This window comes from Lathamus discolor, chromosome 1, assembly GCF_037157495.1.
Source record: "Lathamus discolor isolate bLatDis1 chromosome 1, bLatDis1.hap1, whole genome shotgun sequence".
NCBI classification, from domain to species: Eukaryota; Metazoa; Chordata; class Aves; order Psittaciformes; family Psittacidae; genus Lathamus; species Lathamus discolor.
In genome coordinates, this window is record NC_088884.1 from 79,658,945 (window position 1) to 79,682,604 (window position 23,660).

The window sequence follows — 23,660 nt, forward strand, 5'->3', positions numbered from 1 at the left end:
ACATCAAAATGCAACATTATTTTTAGAAGACATGTTAGAACATGTCTTTACATTCATATATCCCAAATTTAACAAATTATCTAGCATGTCATCATCATCAGATTAACCGAAATTATCATTCAGACTTCATGCAACATTAAACATTTTGACTAACCCATATGTGTCACATCACATTTACTCTAAGGAATGAAATCTGAAAGTTATTTTTCATCTCTAATGGCTAACTTCTGTGCAAAAATTTATACCCCAAAATTGTTACATTTTTTTCTCTTTGGACTAGATTTTCACTTTCTATGGACAGAGTGAATTTATGTGTCTATGGTAAAATAGTCTTGGTGCACACGTTTCCCTAGCTGAGCCCCAGAAGCTTTAACAGACCCTAGACTTTGCAATAATGTGATAGTTACGGAGAACTGTTAGGCAGGAGACCTTTTAAAAATGTTACTGAAAAGGATGGAGAGTTCAGTAGCTTTTCCTCCTTTTTTACTGGTAAGGACCCCTTTCACATCCCTGAGCTTAGAGGCAGAGTCTGCAGGAGTGAAGCATTACCCACAGAAGTAGAAGACTAACTTGAAGACCACTGCAAGAAATATGCAGGTTGATGGAATCAGATCAGGTACATACAGGGCTGCTGAGGGAGCCAGCTGATACCATAGTGAGGACTATCATCTTCAAAAGCTTGTGGGTGTGAGGAGAAGCTCCTCATGACTGGCGAACATCCCACCCATCTTCAAGGAGGATGAGAAGGAGGATCCAGGGAATTGTAGGCCAGTCGGTATAATTTCGTGTGCTGGAAAGTTTTTGGAGTAGAATGAAAGCCATCTTCAAGCACCTGAAGGACAAGAAAGTGATGGGGAACAGCCAGTATGGATGTACAAGGGCAAATCATGCCTGACCAGCATGATTGCCTTCAGTGATGACTGGCTCAGAGGGTAATTAGAACTGTTTAATGTCTTCTTAATGATGTGGATGATGAGACACTCTACACCTTCAGCGTTTTAATGGATGATAGCAAACTGACGTGACTGGTTACGGGGAGTATATGCTGTAGGGCAGGGCTCCTATTTAGGGTGACCTTGACAGGCTGGAGAAATGAACTGGCAGAAACCTCATGAAATTCAATAAAGGCAAGCACAAAGCTCTGCACTTGGGGTTGACTATCCCCCCATCTGTATTGGCTGAGAGTCAACTGGTTTGAAGGCTGGTTCATGGAGAAGGACCAAAGAGTAGCTGAGGACAAGCTGAATTTGAGTCAACAGTGTCATGCTACTCTGAAGAAAGCCAAATGAATATTGGGCTGCATTAGTAGAAGTACAGCTCTAGGGCAAGAAAAGTTGGTTTTACCCTCTGCATGGCATTTGTGAGGCTGCTTCTGGAATACTATGTCTTGTTTGGGGCTTCCAGGTACAAGAAAGTTTGAGATAGTGGGTGAGTCAGGCAGGCAGGCAGGTGAGATGACTAGGTGCTACAAAACATAACATGCAAGGAGGGGCAGGGAGAACTGATTATGTTCAGGACCAGGAAGAGGAGCCTCATGGGAGATCATACTGTGGTCCCTCAGCTATCTAATGGGAACATAGAAGACAGAGCAGCTCTTCTTAGATGTGTTCAGGAAAAAGGTTGAGTGGCAACAGGCACAGGTTGCAACATGTTCCAATTAAAGTTCCACTGAGGTAATCAGCAGAAAAAGTTCACATTGATGGAGTCAGATACTGAAAAAGATGCTCAGAGAGGCTGAGGAGTCTTCAGGAAGATACTCAAAACTTGTCTGAACAAAGCTATGAGGAACCTGCTCTAATTTGGCCTTGTTTTGAGCAGGGGTTGAACCAGGTGACCTTCATTGATCCCTCCAACCAAAATTACTCCATGATTCTAAGTTACTATGGTAAATTAATCTGCATTATAGAACAAACTCCACAAATTTTGTTTGGTTTTTGTAAGCATTTGCTGCATAATATTGATCTTGAAAAACAAAACTAAAGCAGTAAGAAAAATATGATGGGGCGGTCCACTGCACTTGTCATTCAGTTTGAAAGAACCATTTTCTATTATTCACATCCCTTTTTGTCACATCCTTTATCTTGCTCAGCTTGTGGGCAAATAGAATAGAGCATAGTTGACTCTCAGCTTTTTCTCAGCTGCCTTGTTGAGACAGCATTTTTCTGCTGTGAGGCTTCCAGCTGTCTAGGAAGTTACTTCTCCTGTGTTTAGTCTGTGACCAAATTGAAATGTTACCTTTAGTTCTTGTGTTACTTGTGAAGATCAAGTTCCGTTTTTGACATATGCACAAGGTGACTTCACTGCTTTAGATGAGGGCATTGAACTCTTGTGTTTCATATCTGCCTTTCAGTACTTTACTCATCAATTGAGAGGATTTCTTATTACCACTGGTCACTAGCGAGTATTTTTCATAGGATCATAGAATGCTTTGGGTTGGAAAGAACCTAAAGATCATCTAGTTGCAACCTTCCTGTGGTGAGCAGGGAAGCCTCACACTACACCATGTTGCCCAAGGCTCTGTCCAGCCTTGCACTGAACACTGCCAGGGATGGAGCATTTACCATTTCTTTGAGCAACCTGTTCCAGTACCTCACTGCCCTGCAATCGTCCCAGTTCCTGTGAAATCAGCTTTTCTAACTAGCCTATGCATCTTTGCAAATAATTTCTCCCCTTTTGGATTAAAAATATTCTAGGTAATCATAGATATTGCAGTCATTTGGTTTGTAGATTCAATGCATACTTCTGTTGTTATCAATTAATTTGAAATAACTCTTAATCACATTACTATGGAATGAAAATAAAATTACTTATCCATAACATCCAAAGCCAGCTATTAGATACTGCAAGATAAATACATAGTTAACATTCTTAGACTAAGATTAAATTGGTAAGCTCTTTTTCCCCCCCTTTTCCTTTCTCTCCTATGGCTCTCTTCCATTTCATTGTCCTCACAAGGTACCTCCAGTCAAGTATTCCCTCTTTCTGTGTAACACGTTCTTCATTTGCAAATAGAGGACCCCTTTCATGCTGGAATATGTCAGCTTTTCAAGCCAGTCTTCTTGAAGCACCCCAGATAATTCAGACAGATTTAATCATGCTTTCAGAAACTTATTTCATTTACTTCCTATCTGGCTGCTAGGCCATTCTTCTTGATTACATTAATTAAAACAGTTATTTTTTTTTCTTCCTTGGTGAAGGAAATGTTTCCAGTTTGTCTCTTTCTTTTCAGAATTGGCTAATTAACTCCTAGCTCTAAGGCGTGAATTGTCACTTATTCTGTAGTGACCCAGCGTACTCAGTTTGACTTAAAGTGTCTTTACATGGAACATTATTATGTATCTATTTAAAATACTGAACAGATTTCAAAGAAATTGGGATCAAGCATAATGGTAGTTTTTTTGGGTGACAGCTGGGTTGGAGCGATGCAGTTCCAGCACCCTTCTTTCAAGCATTCTGGGATGAACTTGATCATTAAAGTAATCTGTCTCCTTTAAAAAAAAAAAAAAAAAAAAACAAGAGTGAGAAAGAATTGGAAACTTGAGTTGCAAAATACTCTCTGTACAGAGACAAAAAGAGCCTCATCTGGTCCTAGAAATTACAGCTGCCAACAGGGCATGCTCAGTGCCAGCCTTGACAGAAGATCGCTTACAGGTGCAGAAAATTGAGGCTGCTTTCCTGTTAGTTCCTTCTTTACTATTTTGCACAGCTCCCTTCTAGCATGTAAATTTGTGACTTAGCTCTAAGTCATGGATTTACTGTAGCTCGCCAGATGGCAGCTCTGAAAAGCATATGTTGTCTTCCTTCACTTTCAGCAGCAGTCCAACTTTTCGCTTAAGCAGTCCCACTGGCACTAATAGCACTGACCAGGTTGTTTCCCTTCTGAACGCCAGCAATACTGATTGTCTGCAAACTTCCCCTTGCTTTTTCAATGTCTTGAGTTGTTCATGCTATGTTTGATGAAGTCCCACATGCTGGGAACTGAAAGAGAGTTGCCATAATGCAACTTTACCCTACAAGTGTACGTAAGGGTAAAGAGTCTTAGACATGCAGCTATCTCTGTATCTCTGAAAAGAGATCTGTTTTCCTTTTTCATCATTGCTATGTGAAAAAATCAGGAGAGAGCATTAAATGAAGTTACTGGTAAAAACCTTATTAGGCACTGCAAAAGTGGCCACTGACTCAGAATGTGAGAAAAAGTAGATTTTTCTGGTGCATTTGAGTACAACGGTCATGTAATGACTGCAACATTTTATGTAATTTCTTCTTAAAGGAAATTTTTCATAATCATATCTCCCAAGGTACTGTTCCCTACAATGAAAGTTTTAAGTGTACTTCTTGTAGAAACCACGCAGTGGCAATTATATAAAGGGTATCAGTGAGATGCAATTAACTGCTGGTTTTTACTACTTAATTTACAACATCTTTTCTTCCCTTTCTCTTATCTCTTGCTTTCAGCACAGATTTCACATTTTAATATGGAATATGCAGATGTCTTTGCTCAAAAAAGATAGGGCATGGCACGTAGTTTTTGACAGTTTGTAGCCTTCGACTGCTTATTTCCATGCATGTTCTTTTTGAATATGCTTGGATCACATGGACAATGACAGCTGAAATGTAGTTGAAAGAGCCTGCTTTGTTTTTCTAAATGCTTAAAGCTTCAAATATTATTGTACTGGGGTAAAAACATCATAGTATGAATGAAAAGATGAACATTTGGAAAATCCTTTTAAAGTATTGCTGTGCTGGTTAAATAGAAGGGGTAAGTACATGCTATTTCCAGTTTATTCTGATTTTTGTCCTAAATTATGTTGTGAGGCTTCTGATAGCATCTTCTGTTTCAGTTAAGCTTCCCACCCTTACTTCTACAGGTACATCACACTCTTGTTGAATGCATTAAATTTTCCTAAAAATTACTTCTTTTCTGTGTCTGCAAAGCTCCTCAAACTCAGCAGATCCCCAAACTCAGAAAACTCAGAACCATTTTCATTATTAAGTTTCAGTTTATCCTCGTCAAAATAAGCATCTGCTGAGGCAAAAAAAAAAAGGAAAAAAGCCTTAGGATAGCTGCAGTTCAGATTCTGTCCAAACTAGATTGCTGCCGTCCCGCAGTACTCTAATGCAAGATGATCAGAACCAAAGATATCCTCAGTGCCTCTAAAACTGAAACAGAAGGTATTTCATAGGAGAAGATACCTCTTAATAAATCTGTTTGCTAAGCACTCAAAAGAAAAGTGCCAAACATGCTATTCTGTGAAACACTGTAGTCAGAATTTGTAACCAGTGAATACCAAAATAAAGGTGTATACTTCCCATCTCATATTCTCATTATAATGAAGATCCTGTAGCAAGGTGTGCTTTGATGAGTGTGGTGACATTATCTTTAATCAATCTTATCCTTTTACATACTTTTCCCAGTATAGCTTTGAATCAGATTTGATACAGCTTCTTTATAGCTAACACGATAGAACCTTTTCTGTTCACATCTGTAGACAGAATTTGTTTGAAAGGTTCTTCTTGAAAACAATGTTGGTTTTAGGAGATGAGCTAACTTATGTAAGATTTTTATTTGGGTGTCTCAGCACCATCATCAAGCTTTTAGTCCCAGAATGGCCTGATTTACATTTTTTTTTCAGAATGGTCCTGCTGGCATCACTGCCCTCATATCTTTTCTGTCAGAAATCCTTTTCCACTGAGTTGGTGCATTCACTGTGCTTTCTTTTTTTGGCCTTGGCAAATGTTCAATTTAATACCTTTTGCTGAAGACTCTTTTCAGTAGCTGTCAGCTTAAAAGTATAAGGCGTATCTTGATTCTTTAACTTATGCTATTTCAAAATGACAGGATAATATTCAACTGTTTTCCCAAATTTATACACATTTTTAGAAAAGGACTTTTCTCTCTTGATAGCTTGTTCAGTGTATGCTGTAAAATAAACATAAGCTACTCTAGCATAGTTCTTAAATGCTTTGCTTTTAATATTTTTTTTCTTCTTACATTTTATTTTTTATTTTGTTTCAATGGCTGACTTTTGTATTCAATTTTTCTTTTAATTATTGATTGTATTGGGTATTATTCTAGAAGGAATGCAAAGATCTCATACCCATATGAAAGAAAACAACTGCTGTATTATGATTTGTTTTGTTTTCTGGCTAGTGAGACTGCAGTTAAGAGAGACATGTGTGATCTCAGATCACAAAAATACCCTCTGAAACCTCAATAAAATTCCATTCATGAGGAAGATTTTATTGCTGTTTAGAAAATACTTTTTCCAGCCAAGTGGTTCAGGTCTCCGGAGCAGAGAGTGACTGGCTGTGTGTGATCTATTCACAGGGTGGTTGGCTTGTGCACTGGAATTGAAGGTATAAAGAACAGCACCTTTGGGACTTCTTGCCACACTGTTAGGGCCAAATTCAACTAATCCAGTGTGTTGCAGGGAGAAAGAATCCACATGGAGGCCTAATCAGCCATTTTATAACTGTCATTTTTGGCTTTGCATCTGTTTGCTCAATTAACAAAACAGAAGAAAAAATACAACAGAAAATGGCTGATAAAACTTATTTGTTGAGCTACTGAATGCTTTTTTTAAGGTCCTTAAAGCATTAGTATTTTTCTTAACAAAGGAACACCTATATCATTATCTCACATATTTATTTCAGAATTTGGCTGGAGTGTGTTTTTTTAAAGCTCTTGGCTTCAATAAAAACGAGTGGTTGCAAGGTTTTCAGGCTAAAGATTTCTAGTTCAATTGCCGTCAGCTTTCAAAAATAATTATGGAATTTGACATATAAATAATTTTATATTTAATCTCTGAAGCCTGATTTCAAATTTTACACCCACTGTGAAATTATGGTAATGTATCCATTATTTTCATGCTTCCTAGTAAAGAGATGCTGAGAATTTAAATAGTTGGGAAGCTGCACATTAGTTTTCTTAGGGTTTTTATAGCTGAACAGGAATGGGGTAGATGTGGTGGATTAAATCTACAAAACAGGAATTACAGGTTAGTGGGAGCATGAGGTGCTATAGGTGTTTACCTGAAGTTTTTAGAGTGTCTTGGTTTTAGTATGTTGTATCTGGCCCTGTCTGGAAGTGAACCTTTGGTTTGCTTAATTTGTTATGGACTTGTTGCACAAAAATGAAGACACGTCTGTTAATCTCTGTTGTTAATCCCTCAATTTTAGCCAGTTACATTTTAGCCAGCACATTTTTCTTCCCTTTTTAAATTTTTTTATTATTTTTTTGAGAATACTAAGACAACAGCGTTTGACTTCACCATTAACTGTATGTAATCGAGCTACTTGCCTCATAACTGGAGAGTAGCCTAGTTGTTATTCTGGGTTTGTTCAGTCAAGGGATTGTAGGAAAAAATGGGTATGTTTTCCCTGAATTAGATTAGTTTGATAGTGCTTAGAATATGCATTTGAGACATGTGCTATTCATCCTTAGTTAGGTTTTTTTTGTTAATGTATTTATTATGTGGCTTTCTCTAAATTCATTGACTGTTGATGCTGCAGCATTTCACTCTATCATGAGGAAAACTGTTTCCATAAATGTGAGTTCCCTACTGATCGCTGAGAAATAACATTTCACAGGGGAGGTACCTGTAGATTCCAGGTTTAGTGTGTGTGTAGTTTTGATTACATTTGTTGGTCTTCTGTTAGACTGAAACAGAGAGATTAATACAAGAGGAGAAAAACTTGAAAAAAAATCGTATTAACCTATAATTATGCATTGTAAGGCCAAATGTGGAAGCTGGCTCTATTTGACAGTTGACTTGTTTTACCTCAGAGAATCTTGACCTGAGTTTGAAGGTTTTTAGTTATTCCTGAAGAAATTACATTTAAAGGCAGTTCATTTGTGCAGATATCTGTAGTGTAGGCTGGTAGCTGTTTCTAGTTGGGACTTGCTAAAATCCTTTCATGAAACATGCCATGTAGCGTTAATAACTTGTGCCACCTTACTGCTTCTGATATGCTTATCTATACAATGTATTGCTAATGGGTCCAGTGATTGGGTTTCCTTCTGAGGTGTTTTCAAATGATAGGAGGGTTAGGGTTACATTTTTATTATATTAAGTTTCTAGGTTTAAATGCCATGTGCTCCCCTTTCCTGTATTTTCCCATCATCTGTTTCTGGAACATTACCATGATGATTTTTAGCTAGAGTGAGAGGTGCAGGCTAATGTGCTGTCTGCATCGCTAAGTGTGCACTGATATCATCATCATAATTCCTGACACTGAGACAGACAATGACCAGTGTAGAGTCAAGATCTGCTTCTAGTCTTTGACTTCCACACCTTTGATTCAGACACTGTTAGGCTCTTGTTCCTAAAATCCGGGGCAGGCTGATTTCCCGTAGCCTTTCTAGTCTTCATCACTTGCCCACTCCAGTGCTGATCTGAACACACACTTTGTTTTTAAAAATCAAAGTTTCCTGGCTTCAGGAAATGCAGTTCACCCTCTCCATCTCTTAAAGGCAGTGTTGGACAACTTGACTCACATACAACATACCAGTTAAGTTTTCAGGGCTGTTAATATTTTAATTGGCGTATGTTACCTTGTCATATAAATGGCACAAAACGGTGAGGGACAGTGTAACAAAATGATCAGAGATTGTAGGAGAGGCGCACAAGCAGCAGTAACTAAGTGCTGGAGTTTGCCAGCTGTGCATCTGAACAAGATCAGCTCATTGAAGGTATATATATATCCCTCTTCTAGCTTGGATGCAATGTGCAACAGAGGTAATAAACCAAGCTGTTTGAAAAGCTTAATAAAATTATTGTTCCTTTAACTTTGTAATTTAATGCACCATTCTTTGTCCTTGTTATAATGTTGAAGAATAGTGTCAAGCTACTTAAGAAGCTGGGATTGCTCAGTACAGCCCAACAAAGCAAAGGAAGAGGCCCGCACAATAGTTACTGTTCTAAAAAAAAATAAATTCACCCATACCATGTAAAACTTCAGCAGTAACTCCCCTGATCCTAATTTTCCAATGTATAAGATAGGGAACTTGTTTAATCTTTGCCAACTTTTCTTTGACTGTCAATCAGACACCCACTTGTGGTGATAGGACTGTGTGATATGGTCAGTCCTGTTTCCTTCATCACTTATTTAGCTTCCTTTCATCAGTTTCTTTTTTTTGAGGTTAAGCAATTAGGCTTTACAAATGCTGCCGTTTGTGGTTTGGTGATCAACCACTGATAAGGTGAAGTGTGTTCTAAGCAACAAAAAGCTAAAGCAAAACCTTTCCAAAAAGGGGTTTTCGTTTTCTCAAAACAAAGTAGCATTTTTGCTTAGTTTCTTCTTGGCTTCCTTCTGTTACACTTCCCAGAATGTAAATGGTTTTCTATGTGTACCAAAACTACAGAAAGAACCCCACCAAACCCAAAAAAACACACCCCAACCAGACAAACCCAATAACTCATCTATGTCACTGTGTTTATGATCTTTTAAATGAGCAAGTTAAGGTTAAGGATAGGGTCAGCTAAAATATTTGATGGGGCAGACCTTAAAAAGAAAGAAGTGATGAAGGAAGTGGCAGGGGTAGTGTAGCAAGTTGTGAGTTTTAAATCAGCCCAACTCAGATCGCTAACATCCCATTGCGTTGATCTTGCTGATTTTTTTTTTTTCAGTAAAAGTTCTTTTTTCTCACTCATCTGATCATTAATGAACAAGACTGCTAATGAAGGTGTGGACAACTTAGCTCATTGTTTCCTGCCTTTCAGCATTTCTTTCCAGAGTGTTTTCCCATTATAGTGTGTTTTGCCCTCTGACCAAAATTGGTGTTAGTATCATTGTCTGCCAGATAGCTGCTCCGTTTCATTCCACAAGTGAATGAATGTACTTTGCTGCATCTGTTAGGGCTACAAAGTGCTTTGAGGTCTTACATAATTATATCAACTTCTTCAAGGAGGGCACCAAGGAGGAGGTGCTGATATCCTCCCTCTGGTGACCAGCAATAGGACACAAGGAAATGGAATGAAGCTGCATCAGGGGGAGTTCAGGCCTGGGTACTGGGAAAAAGTCCTTCACTAAAGGGTGGTCAGTCACCAGAACAAACTCCCCAGGGAAGTGGTCATGGCACCAGGGTTCAAGGAACATCTGGACAGCACACTGTCATGCAGTTTAGGTTTAGAAAGGCCTGCGAGGAGCAGGGAGTTGGACTCAATGATCCTTATGGGTCCCTTCCAACTTGAGATAGTCTGTGATTCTATATTATGCACTGCAGAATCTAATATTTCATAATACAAAGCACATTGGCAATTTTAAACTAAAGAATATATTACTTCATTGCATTCAGTTTTCTTTCAAGTTTTTTCAGTAATGTTGACTGTTACATCAGTTTAACTTATGTTGAGGAGCAAAGTGTGCTTTATAGCAAATGAAGTTCATCTGTCCATTAGGATTAGTAGCTGCAGCAACAGAGAACTGTCCTGTGGGTGGTGGTAATGCTACGTCAATGGAGGCTTGAGCTAAACAATCTTTCTGACATGGCTGACTGACACATAGAAATACTTTCTGAGTACCTAACTCAGATGAATAAAGCAGGCTGTTTCTGTAGCTGTGCGCAGGATCTGTATATTTTTTCCCTAGGGTGTGTATTCATGAGGTGAAATATAGTATGTGTGTATACATTTTGTATTTATATTAGGGAAGAAAACTCTTCCAAAGGACTCACAGGTAACAATAAGACTTTCTGCTTTTCAGGAATGCTTGATGGTCCACTGGTTTTCTATTGCTTATATTTGTCTTACTGTTTTAAAATTATTTTAAGACACGAAGTCTTCTCATTTGAAAGTTTTTATTGCTTATTGTGATTTTTTTTAATTCATTCCCCATGGTGCTTAGCTATACTTGTTCATTGGAAATTCAAGACTTTCACAGAGAATTGGAAAGCTGTGGCTTATTTTAAATGATACAGCTTTGTTTCATTAAAAAAGAAAAAGTCATAGAACTTAATAATTATTTTCAGTGTCCAGATTAAGAAACCTGGATACTGATCTTTTTCAGCAGGCATATGGCTTACATTGGGCACCCAAAATCAAAGGAATGGAAATGATTAATTTGGAAAATCTTAGCCTGTCTTTAGTTGAAAGAGTTCGGGTTTTATTTTTTAAATCGGAAGCCTGATTTTGATTTTGCTTCCTTCCCTCTAATGTATTCCATTGTAACAGTACTTCAACACTCTTGTTAGATTTTTCTTCTTTTTTATGTGTCTCTTTTGGTATTTGATTTGAGGGTGACTGAGAATAAACATCTGAGATGAGGTAGTTTTGCTTTTGTTAGTTTTGTTATTGTTTCTGTTGATTCCAGTGATATCCTTCTTTTAAAGCTTTATCTCCCTAAACATGAACTGGTTCTCCAGTTTTTATTAGGATCACCACCATTCTTTCTCTCTCTGTAGTCCCATTTTGAAAAGAAGTTTCAGTAAGAGTATGTATTTATGGTTATATTTAATGGCCTATATCTCTCAGAAATTCATGTGGTCATGATGAGAACTCCATGTACACTTTGCAAATTGGTGTTTACTCAGTTGCTCTACATGCTAGCACTAATGCTTTCTAGAAAACACTCCTAAATCTCTACGCTTTTGCCATCATTGTAATTAATTCCTTTTCTTTTTGCTGTCTTTAATCTTGTGCAGTTTGAGTTCTAATAAAAATACTGTTACAGATGAAGGGTTTCTTTACAACTTTACTATCCCTTTGAAAGGGCTATGTGCTGTATATGTGTGTAATTACATCCAGAAGAGTTAAAAGAACATTGAGTTTACAAAATGAATCTCTCAAACTGAAGGAATTCCAGGGCTTTGTTTCTTTCTGCAGTCCTGATTAGCTGCCTTGTGTACATATGACATATCTTTATTTTCCTATTGACTGTTTCCTCATAGAATGTACCAGTTGCAGTGTGCTCACTTAAGACACGTACTAGTTGTGTTCTATTTTATTATTTAAGTTCATTTTATTGTCCAATTATGCACATTGTTCAGTAGTGGCGTGAAGATGAAATAGGTCTGTAACAATCATCAGAAGTATTTCAGTGTTCAGAATAGCAACAGAACTGTCTTACTGAGCAGTGAATTGGGTGATTCCTGTTAATCAAGCTTCTGAAGTCTGTTGATATTAAAAATATGTGTGTGCATATTTAAATATTTTTAAATATTGTTTGCATATATAAGAACATGATTTTCTGACTTCAGCTTTGAAGACTGAAAGTTCTCTGACAGAGAAAAAGGAGAATTCTTTACAGAATCCCAGTATGGATTCTTCACAGTTTCACAGAACTTCCACAGTGCAAATGTACAAGAGCTATGGGCTTATATATGCAAAACCTCCTATGTAATATTAAGTATTACAGAAGTGAGAATTGTCATTTGGTATCATGGGCATTGAGATAAGACGAGATGTATGTTTATGCATCAAATTACTGTAAGCCTTTTAGATTTATAGATTTCAAGTTTCATGTGACCTTCAGAGTCTATATATATAGTTAAACAGTTGGGGAAATTTTAGGTAATGACATAGATAGCTGTATTATTTGAAAGGTTTGTTACCCAACTTTTGTTGCTTTTTGACAACAGGTACAGAGTAATAGTTGTATCCTTACACATGATTCAAGGCTGGGTTGGATGGGGCTTTGTGCAACCTGGTATAGTGGAAGGTGTCCTTGCCCATGGCAGGGGAGTTGGAACTGGATGATCTTTAAGGACCCTTCCAACTGAACCTATTCTATGATTCTATGAATTCAAGTTTCCAAACAGTATGACAGTTACGAGGATTGACCTGAGTATTGCAAGCACTAAGTAATTTCCATCTTTTAAACTGTTTTAGGAAAGCTTCAGTTTTTCTCAGAATATCTACCTAACATATTAGAAATGCAATAATTTTGGTTCAGACATGAGAAGGTGGTTGTCATTACTGTTTATCCTTATAATTACTCCTTTCTTTGAAATAAGTATTTTCTTTGAAAACATTATGTACCCTGTGGGAGGTTATCTACTTCATATTTATTTTGACAAAGCTTGTGACTTTATTAATATTGTTGTCTCTTATCTAACCAGTGATTACAGTAACACAGACCAGTTTCCCCAACAGGTGAATCTAGGTTTGCAAGTTTTTAAAAAATAACTAATTCCACTACTCTTAATTTAGGAGTTGAATAAGAATTCTCATATGGAGTTGAATGTGTAAGGCTAACACAATTTCATTTCTGCATTGACTTAGCCGTACTTTTTATGTTTATTTTGTTGGACAGATAGAACCATTTATTGTACAAGCTGAGTTGGTGCCAACATAATATTTCCAATAAGTTGTTTAATCACTGAACAAGTCTCCTTTCAAACTGGGCAATGCGCCCATTGCCAGTGTGCAGCACTGGGTTAGAATAACTTAACAATTATACTGGATGTGTTTAAAAAGCATCCTGACTCAAATCAGCTGTAACCGGTGAACAAGGTAGTTAAGTACGCCAGTAATTTTTTAACATCATCAGAAAAGGACTTTCCTTTTTTTCCTTAGTCTTTGGAGGCTATCAGCACTTTCTCACACTAACAGAAATTTGTTTAGCACCAATGAAAATTTGCTGTCATTGCAATTTTCCCAGCTCCAGTTGGCTTACATTGCAAAAAGCAGAGCTTAGTGTTGAACCTACTCTTTTTTTTTTGGAAGCACTCAAAGCACTGACTAGCCATGTGCCACATAATTTGAAGATATATATTACAAAGAGATGTGTTCTTGATCATAGTTTTGTTATGAGTTCTGAAGAAAATACTGAAGCAATCAGAGTTGTTTGTGATCTGTTCTTAAAGTATTTCTGAAATACAGAAGAAACATTCTTCCCTCTCAATGTGGATAACATACCAGATATGAAGCTAGTATATCATTCTGCTTTCTAAACAGTAAATTAAAGAACCATCTCTACTACTTGCATGATGTTTGGGGGAAATCTTGCGACGAAAGAATCTGTCTTTTATTCCAAAATCCAAACTCCAGATATAATTATGGAGAAAAGGGCTGAGGAAGCAAAGCTAGTCTATTTTGTTTTGATTGGACTAAAAGTTTAGACTTCAGTTTTCTGTGGTCAGGAGGCTGAGATTAAAGGGTCTGTAATTAGTTTCAATACTCCATGTGTCTTAATGCCCAGAAAGGCCAAACCCTGTCTGCAGGCAGTGGTAGTTGCCAGGATCATCAAAAATAATTCGTAGATGCAAGTGAAAAGGAAATTATGCACGCTTTCTGAAATAGTTTGTTCGTACTTGCTCTTTCTTGTTCCTGTAAAAAGAAAGGAGAGGAAATCCCTCAAAATATCTAGTAAACAAGTAGAACTTGAGGTTGAAAAAAAAAAGTTCTACTTTTGGAAACAGACTGCCTAGGTCTTGTAGGTAGTCCTCTACAGTCAAGTCATGTTTCATTAGGTTTTTCTTCTGATCCTCCTGTTTTCCTTATATTAGATGTAGTGGTACCCAAACCAAAATAGGCTCTTACATGTCTGTGTTTTTATAGGTATGTGTGTGTATGAACAAAGCAAAGATTTCTGTTACATAGTCACAGGAGGGCAGGTGCACCTTTTGATAATAATAATAATTCAGGGGTTTGTTTCAGAAATTTCCACATTTCGGTTAATAGTAATGAGCAAAACAAAGCATTCTTTTGGCTGAATTAACAGCTGAGAGTAATGCTGGAGAATGAGTTTGGTGTTGTTGGCCTTCTGGAAATGAAGTCATGTACTTGAGAGTTCCACTCTTCCCCAGTCCAGTTGCCCAGTGCTAGAGCTGATGGGAAGCATGCTCTGGATCGCGCTCTGAGTGCTCTTCTCTTTTACAGGCAAGTTAAAGATCAAAATAAGAAAGTAGCAAATCTGAAGCACAAAGAGCAAGTGGAGAAAAAGAAGAGTGCACAGATGCTGGAGGAGGCCAGGAGACGAGAGGATAATCTTAATGACAGCTCCCAACAGCTTCAGGTAACATGGGCATTGAATTACAGCAGTACAGCCATTCAGCCAGGCTTAACTAGCTTGCTTTCTGCTGCACCTTCTAATCCTTTTTCATAGCTGTTACCTGAGAAATTTGTACTGATTCTTTAAAAACACACATCTATCCCAGCGCATTTCGAAGAAAGCAGCCTCTGTCATCTTCATAGCTTACTCCATTTTCATAAAAAGGGAAATAGTTTTGCCTACTTGGTTATGAAGTGCATTGAACTAATTTTGTCTTTCCAGTATTCAGATTGGTGTGGCTTTTCTTTCTTCACTGCTCTTCTAACAGCCTTTTTCTTTAGCTGTTTTGTGTACTTTCCCAGCTGGTTTTACCTTATATTGATGCCTTCAGTAAATGAAAGATAAGCAAGTAAGTATTTTTACAATAAATTGGAATTATTGTGGGGTAACTGGAGAACTACACTTTGAGTGTTTACTCATACTTCTCTGACAGTGAAACCCTACTTTGCCTCATGAGTTCTTGGTATGCTTACTAGACAGCTTCTTTATTTCTGAAATGATAGTGTCCTGCTGCCTCACAGAATTAGCTGGTTACCTCAGATCTGCCCACGTACATGAAAGTCACTGGTGTAAAACCAAGTCAGATATTTTTCATTGTGCTATATGTTGATATAAGATGTAGATGGTTTATCAAACGGTAAGTTTTCAAGTGCTGTCATAGAAAGGTTGAACTATTGCCATGAAGTAAAGTAGAAATGCCATGATGCTAATAGAGGAGATAGTAGATATTTTCCCTGTGATTTCTTTAATTTACAAAAATAACTTTCTTTTTGGTCAGTGAAAAAAAAAAAGCATGGAAACAGTAATCTACCCGTGCAGTCGTCTAAAAGTATTTTTAAAATCTTCAGAGAGAAACCCTTCTCTTAAGTATTTTCCTTTGTTATCCTAGGTTAAATCCTGTTTCTTTTTACCAGCTACATTTCTTAATACATCTACAGTGAAGACGCAGAATAAATCCTAATAGTTCACTAGCAAAGATAAATCCTCTGCTTAATTTAAACAGATACTTCTTTGCTCTGTTCTGTGGAATTCCAGGGGGATGGTTTCAACTCTTTAAGAACTTTTGAAAGAACCACAGAAACATGTGTCCATATGGAGTGCTCTCAGATGCACCATTTTGTGGTTTTCCCCCTCAATTCCAGTCCTTTATATTCAGGGCACTGAAATAGTTAAGTTCCAAGTGTATGAAAATAATTTCATAACTACAGACCTTTGTAAAAGGCGGGGATGCGGGATTTCTACATCATTTTGTGACGCAACGCTATGGCAATCCACAAGGCTCTCGTTATGTGGCAGATTAAGTTCAAATAACACAATCCTCCTGGTATTAGCTAAATGTTTTTAAAAGATCCTAATACAATGTTTGGTTAGATTTCTAATCTGTGTTTGAATAAATCTGCATCTGCAGTTTCAGAAAATAAGTGATACTTCACGTTTGACTTGCAATTATGTGCATGGTGTATTAAGCAAATGACACTGTTCCACAAGACCATATTCTTGGGGTTTACGTAGCACTTTCGGATTTTAAAAGTTACGGCTTTCATTTTGGGCTTTTTCCCCCACAGTTATTCTTCTCCTTTTCACTTTTCTTTTTTTGAGACAAATGGAATGCATTGAAAAAAGCCTGAAATCTGATTTCTCTCAGCTCCTATGTGCATACTAAAAATTGCTGGGTTTGTTTTTTGATTTATTGTTGGTTTTAGTTTGTAAAAAGCTGTAAGTTATGTAATATGTTTGTACAATTGCGCGTAGCAGTGGACAGACAGTGGTACTTTGGTTACTGATTGCTTCAAATCCTGTTAAAATTATTTAACACCAGTTTCTGATAATTCAAAGAGGTTGTACAGCTTTGGTGGCAGCAGTGAGGCAGCTTTTGCTCGGAAATTAGGTGGCAAAAGTTGGTGCTGCTTTGTGTCAAAGTTCTTTAAGAATATATATCTGTCCTTGCAATGTCCTGTCCAATTCTTTACTCACAAAGTGTTTTAGCAATAGAAAGATCATAGATATAAAACTGTGAATAGCACAGTTAGCATAATTTTACTTTAAATATTTTGTCGTTTTTTATCTCTAGGAACAAGAAACAACTAACCAATTGTCTCTTTTGAGGAAGCCAGGTTGTTTGCTGCTTTTCTCTTTTCCTCCAGTTTTACTTTGTTGTAGGTTGGTGGTCTAATAGGAAAACTAAAATAAGTTACAAAGATGTCAAAGTGTATAATTTTATTATCTTTACCTTTTTACATTCAGGTTTTGCAATTGGTGATATATATACAGCAGTATACTTTGTTCTTTGCTTGTGTTGTGTTTTATTCTGCACTGGTGTCTCTTGTTTTCTATATAATTATATGCAAGTATTTCTGAGATTAAAAATAGACATTATTAAGTGCATGTAAGAATTTAAGATTGAAGTGTAATGTGATAGTCAACATTGCAATGTGTCAGCTACCATAGTATTAATATTATTTGGTTTTGCCTAGTGGCTTTCCTGCTTTTGTGAACCTAATTGTCCTGTTTGGGTGGGCTCAGTTTTAGAGAGTCTTTCCCCATATTCAAAACAAGGCTGAAGGGAATGCTTTCATTCACAGATGAAAAAGGTCTGTATGCTCTAATGAAAATATCAGGCTAAGGTAAAATATGGAGTGTTTAATGACAAGTGACAGGTTCAATAAAAACTCCTTCCTTTAGAAGAGCCCTCTGCTTACGGCCTCCCTCTCTCAAGTACTGCAATGTTTTAGTTTCCTGGAAGTAAAATTTAGCCAGGACCACATTTCAATTTGTTAGTTATGGAGACCTGTCTTCTCCATCCACTCTAAAAGGCACTGCCTTCTAATCAATAAAAAAAAAAAATAAATTTAAACGAGAGGAACATGGATTTTTTTAATTTTTTTTATGGAACCATTGTTGGCTTTGGGGTCAGGACACACAAGCACCAATTTCAGATAATTTTGGTCTTGGTGGTTTTGGCTGGAATTAATAATAAGACAGTACGAAATGCTTAAAAATATACGATCTGCATGTTCTTCGGTTGACCGTCTGCAATCCAGTCAAATAAACACGCTCCCAAGCACATACTCCACTCCTCCTCACTCTGTCCCTAACAGGCATGTGGTTTCTTTCTTCCTGAGTCCAGTAACAAAATGTTCGTTTATTCAGAGAGCTCTGATGATGGAAATTTGGTATTTTGGGGAGTGGGGGAAGAATGAAAACCGTAATGTCTCAATTCTAGTGAGATGGATAAATGGCTTTCCAAATTTGTCTTTTCCTCCTGGGTTCCCTTAAACCACAACTCTCCAGAGATCTGAGAGGTTAACGAGTGTCTGGTCTATAAGCAGGATAAAAAAAACAAGCCGTTGGAGTAAAAAAAATTGCTTCAAGTAACTAAAGCTCGGTTATTGTGCAAAGGAATTGATACGCTGCCTTGTCCTAGAAAGGTAGCATTTACTGAAATTTCATGATATTTGAATGGGTACTTGGAACTGGCATCTGGAAGGTAGCATGCATATTTTCCTGTTCTACCACTCTAGCGTCCTCCAGAGTTTTTAGGAGACATTTTCAGGATACTTTGTGGCATGGAGTTGTGTACTATTGGATCTGCATTTCAGCAGCTATCCATCAATCTGTAATTGCTGGTGACAAACTGTATGTCCAGAAGTTGCGTAAAATATATTTGCATGCTTTAATGAACAGCTGTAAAACCAAGTATACGTACTAATTTTTTTCTTCTTTTTCCACACCAAGTTTAGATAATTTAATATATAAGCCTATTCTGTGAACTCTACATGCAAGTATATGTGGATTGTTCCTTGTGCTGATATAATTCTTCTGTCTTCTATCTTTTGACCTTTGAATAACAAAGATATCCTTCTAGTGGAAAGAACTAAATTTTCAATCTAAACAAATGTACAGTTATTTGTTTGGTAAAATTGTTTTAATGGGATCTGAACATAGCTCAGTGAAATTGATAGGCAGCCAAATACCTTCTCATCAAATGAGTTTTCTAAATTCATTGAATGTCAACCAAAATCTGGTCTTAAATTGCTGAAGAATTTCCTCTTGATATGCTATGATTGGTTCTTGAGGGTAGGGTGGCTGAAGTTTTTTCAGCTGATCTGTTGATGGTAATACCATGCTGTGATGAAAATGATGGTTTGTCATCTTTGGGCTGTTAGTAAAGAGAGATCTTGCTTCCCAAATTAATCTATGAACTTGGATTTGGACAGTGTCTGCAAAGCCTCTGAAGAAATGGTTAGACTAAAAGGAAGTTTTCTAAACTTGAAGTTCAAGATTTCCTCCACAACTTCCTAGCCACTATCAGCTTCGAAGTGAATTGGTTATGCTATCTAAGTGGTGCTACATGTTTCCCTGGGATAAGTGAATTTTAAGTGCTGATGAGTTTCTGGCTAATTTTAGTTTCATATTTAGATTCCAGCCTTGCCCTCCATCTGAGTGAACTTTTGTTATCCCTTGGATAGCCCAGCTCAACATGATAAGGCCCATGAAACTGACAGCTACTCCATGTCAGCCTAGTAGAAATGTATTCTTTAATGCCATCTTCCAGCTGCAGGATTTATTCCAGAGAACAGTCTGATGTATCAGACCTGTATTTTCTCTTTGAGCTCAGATCCATCTTTGGTAATTATTCAGATCAAAGCATTCTTTTTCTCTCCCTTCTTCTCCCAATACTTTTTAGACCTCAATTACATCAGGAAGATGTTTTGGCCTCCCTCTCCATGCATAATTCTTAGTGTTAGCCAGCCTTGTAGGTGTCCGTGTTCCTTGGGTGTCATTGGTTCCTTGGGTGTCATTAGCATCTTCACAGGTGGCTGTAATTTCACCAAATGGTATATTCAGTTCTAGGTGAACCTCCTGTTGTGTAGGATGGAACTCATGACATAAAGCACTGAAAGGATATGAATGTGCTTTGCAGTTCAGTTTTCAAGAAATTTATTGGCATTCTTTTGAAGAGATAATTTTTTCTCGTCAGTCACCATAAAGGATGAGACACTGTTACATGTTCTTGATGATTAAGCTAAATATGATTCTGAGTTCAGAGATGATGTAAATCAGTTTTGTACTGGCTGTCTTTCAGTATTGTATATGACTTTTTAAAATGAAAATGGAGCAGGTATGAACAAATACAATCTCTAAAGAACCTCATGAAAATCTAAATGGAATAAATGCATGCAAATTATTCCTCCTATTGTATTTGAGCTAAACACAGTGGTAGCCAGTAGGTAGTTTTGGGATCAACTGACCCTCCAGCTCTTTCTTTGAGTGATTCTGTGACAGCTGGCTGTGCATTACAAAACAGGATATACATATGCATTAGAGACTTTAATACACATCATGATTTGTTAGCCATGTAATATTCCAGTAGCAATTTTAATTTCCATCAGCTTTTACAATATGTTACAGAAAATGCAGTGTTCCACAAGCGTTGCATTCTATACTTATTTGGAGGATTGTGATTTTCAGCACTGTGTGCGCAGTTACTGCAGACACAAGCAAATATTTAACCCTGGCAGATGCTTTTAGAAAAACTAGTTCTTGTTCTTATCATATAATAACTCTCCCTGTCAAGAGAGCTTTTCCTGGATGTCCAGGAGAAGTTCCAAAAATTATGACCTTTTGGGTTGGCTTTGCTTGAGTTATAGTGAGGGGAAGTTTCATGGGAGGGAGGTGGATTAATTTGAATCGTAGCTGTTTTTTCAGGAATTTAAAGTTTCTAATTAAGCATTTATGGATACATCTACTTTTATGACATAGCAAATGTATGGATAATGAATAGACAGCCTCACTTCATATCTTGTTATATCTGTGTGAAGTAATATAGTAGTTTTGGACACGGATATTCTTTGTTTGTAATGCATCCTAATGGAAAAAAAAAAAAAAAAGAGGCATTCATTTTTACAGTGTTAATATCTGAAATAATTTTTATCATTTAATATCACAGAAGCAGGACTGGAAAGAAATGCTAGTTCACTCAACAGTGGAGGAATACTGCACAGTACCAAAAATTGGTGTATAGTATGAAATAGCACTATCATGAAATTACGTTTTCATGTAAAAATGACACTGTTGGATTTCCATCTTAGCAAGAGTGTAGCTTCTAGCTAAAAAAGAAAAAATTTCTTCCCTTTTCTCTATTGAAATCATGAAGTACAACTTTATTTCGAGGAAGAAGACTTGCCAACAGATCACCAGAAAGTAAACATATCAAGGTAGGAAAAATATCTTCACCAATAAGGATGGATAAAGTCAAGCCCTACAGCATCTGCCTAGATGAATATTAGTCCTTTTCATGTCTTACCCTGTTACATGTGGATCTGATGGACTTTGCAAGACAGGAATTCTCCATTTACTTGAAGAAAGCTTATCAAGACAAGCTTTTGTACACATTAAGCCTAAAGAGTATTTTTTTTCCCCAATTTTCCATACAGACATGTGATCTCTGTTTCTCCAAACAGCTGCATATGGAGAATATGTAGTACTATAAGTGGCCATTATAAAGTGTAGATTTACCTCTCCAATTTCTTAATTTTACTGGATTTGTGAGATCTTGGTGTTCCAACATTCTTACAATGAGAGCTGTGAGCCATGAGCAAACTGTTGGGACAGCCCTGTCTCCAGTTTTGGTAAAGATATATTTTTCTGATGGATGTTTACAAGGTCTGACCAGTTTCATTTTGCCTTCATTTTGGCTTATACATGCCAGTGTTGCATGTTGAAGCAACAACAAAAATAACTTATTTTTGAACATGAAAATGGTTTGTCTCAGAAACAGATTCTTCTGTTCCTACATGAGTTATTCATTTGTATTATTAAAGAAAGAAAATGCAGGGGTTTCCTCCATCTAAATATCAGAATAAATATATGATCTTGTTCTTAGATTTGATATGGCAGTTCTTACAGAGACAGAATCTGTCAGTCTACAGAATCAATGTTTATGGCATTAAATACATTTTTAAGGAAATACCTTCTGTGTCTGACCAGAAGCACACCTTATAGAATACCTGTTACCATAACATTTACAGAAACTAAGGTTGAAAACACGTGACATTTGGAATGGATAAGCATATCCCTGGATAGACACTTAGCCATCTGCTCCATTTGTTTTCACTTCACAGTTTAGTTTACCATACATTTATTATGTTCTAGTTAAATGTATTCACTGCCTTCACGTCTTTAAAAAAGATGAACCATTTGACTCTGTCATCTTAAGCAATGTAAAAATGCTCTACAGTCTTGAACAGACAGCTGGAAAAATTTTGTGAAAGTCACTATTTACAACTAGCATTAGGCACTCTCCCAATTATCCCAGTATTTCCTTAACTGCAAATTGAGATTTGTAGTGAGAGAAAGCCATTATATGGCTTGAGAGTTTTTAATGGAGGAAAGAGGACTCCCTACATCCTAACATTTCTCTGTGATCCATCAGGAATATTATTCTTCAGACACAGTTTCACCCAGTCTTTTCTGCAGAAACATTAGGTGTGAGTGGAAGATGAAACCTGCTATTTGTACTCTCTTGCCTGTTTGGCAAAGAGCGGGATTGGCACCCTTTATGATATGCCAGAAACTAAGTACAGTGAAGACTGGAGAGCTGAATTTGTGCCAGCAACCTTAACCACTAGATGTTTTTTGCATAGGTTGGGGTTTTTTTTTTTTCCAAGAGTAGTATCTGAGTTCAAACTCCTTTCCTAAAAACTGTCAGAGAGATTAATGTAACTGTTGACAACATGGTGTGGTTCCTGTGAGGAGGCCTCTCCTGAGAGTAGAAAACATTGAGGGCCAGATTTAAGCAAAACAATAGGAGTACATTCAAGGGGAAGAACAGCTCTCTTTTCATTTTGGTGTCTTATTTCATGAGCCTGAGAAATGGCAATAAATTTACTTTTTTTCCCTCTTCTGATATTTTTTTCCCATCTCTCTCTCTCTCACAAGCCTTTTTTTTTCTTTTTTCACTTGCTGTGTTGAAAATGGTTTCTAACACATCTCTTCCCAAGAATAAAAATGTCCAATTGCCTCAGCTCATGTCATGGTCTCATTTTTCAATAAAATTTCTATTCTGCCTTGTTCTTATTTTGCCCAGTAAAAAAAAAAGGAATGGGGTGATGATGGGCACCTAAAGGCAGACAGAATTCAGAATTCATTTTAAAAAGATAATGCATGTGGACTTTTTTCTTTTCAGTGCCTATGGCAACACATGCTTCAGCATTTCCATTTAAAAATTTCCTCTATTTCAGTAATTAAACCTAATTCACTTGATTCTAATTGAGTATTATTCCTTAATCTTGCTTACTAAGCTGCAGAAGTTGCTGTCACCCTTGAACTACTCTGGTTTTGGGTTTTTTTTTTTTGGCAGGGTAGGGAATTGGTTGGGTTGGGGGGGGGGGGTGTTGTTCTTTGTTTTGTCTTTTTCTTTTTGTTGAAACAAGCCTATTCTGTCTTTAGCACTTTTTTAATGAATTTTTTCTCTGGCTGAAATATCTTCGAATATATCAGAACAACTGCTCTTATTGTGATGTGCAAATATTAGGTGGGATTGAGGCTTACGCTGCAAATCATGTATTCCTATTTGACAGAAGGTTGTAAAATAATACAAGTCAGCACCAGTCCTTTCAGCTGTTGAATTTTGTTTGAGGTACTTTCAGATCAAAATGCAGGTGGTT

General features: G+C 37.0%; 1 protein-coding gene across 7 annotated transcripts in view; it reads left to right on the forward strand.

The window, feature by feature from the left end:
* ERC1 (ELKS/RAB6-interacting/CAST family member 1) overlaps positions 1-23,660 on the forward strand; it is a 289,289-nt gene that overhangs the window by 135,687 nt on the left and 129,942 nt on the right. For all 7 annotated transcript variants that reach the window (XM_065682550.1, XM_065682581.1, XM_065682574.1 and 4 more), the window contains one exon: positions 14,820-14,955. In XM_065682550.1, the coding sequence (XP_065538622.1) occupies positions 14,820-14,955 (136 nt within the window). The remainder of the gene's footprint in view (positions 1-14,819; positions 14,956-23,660) is intronic.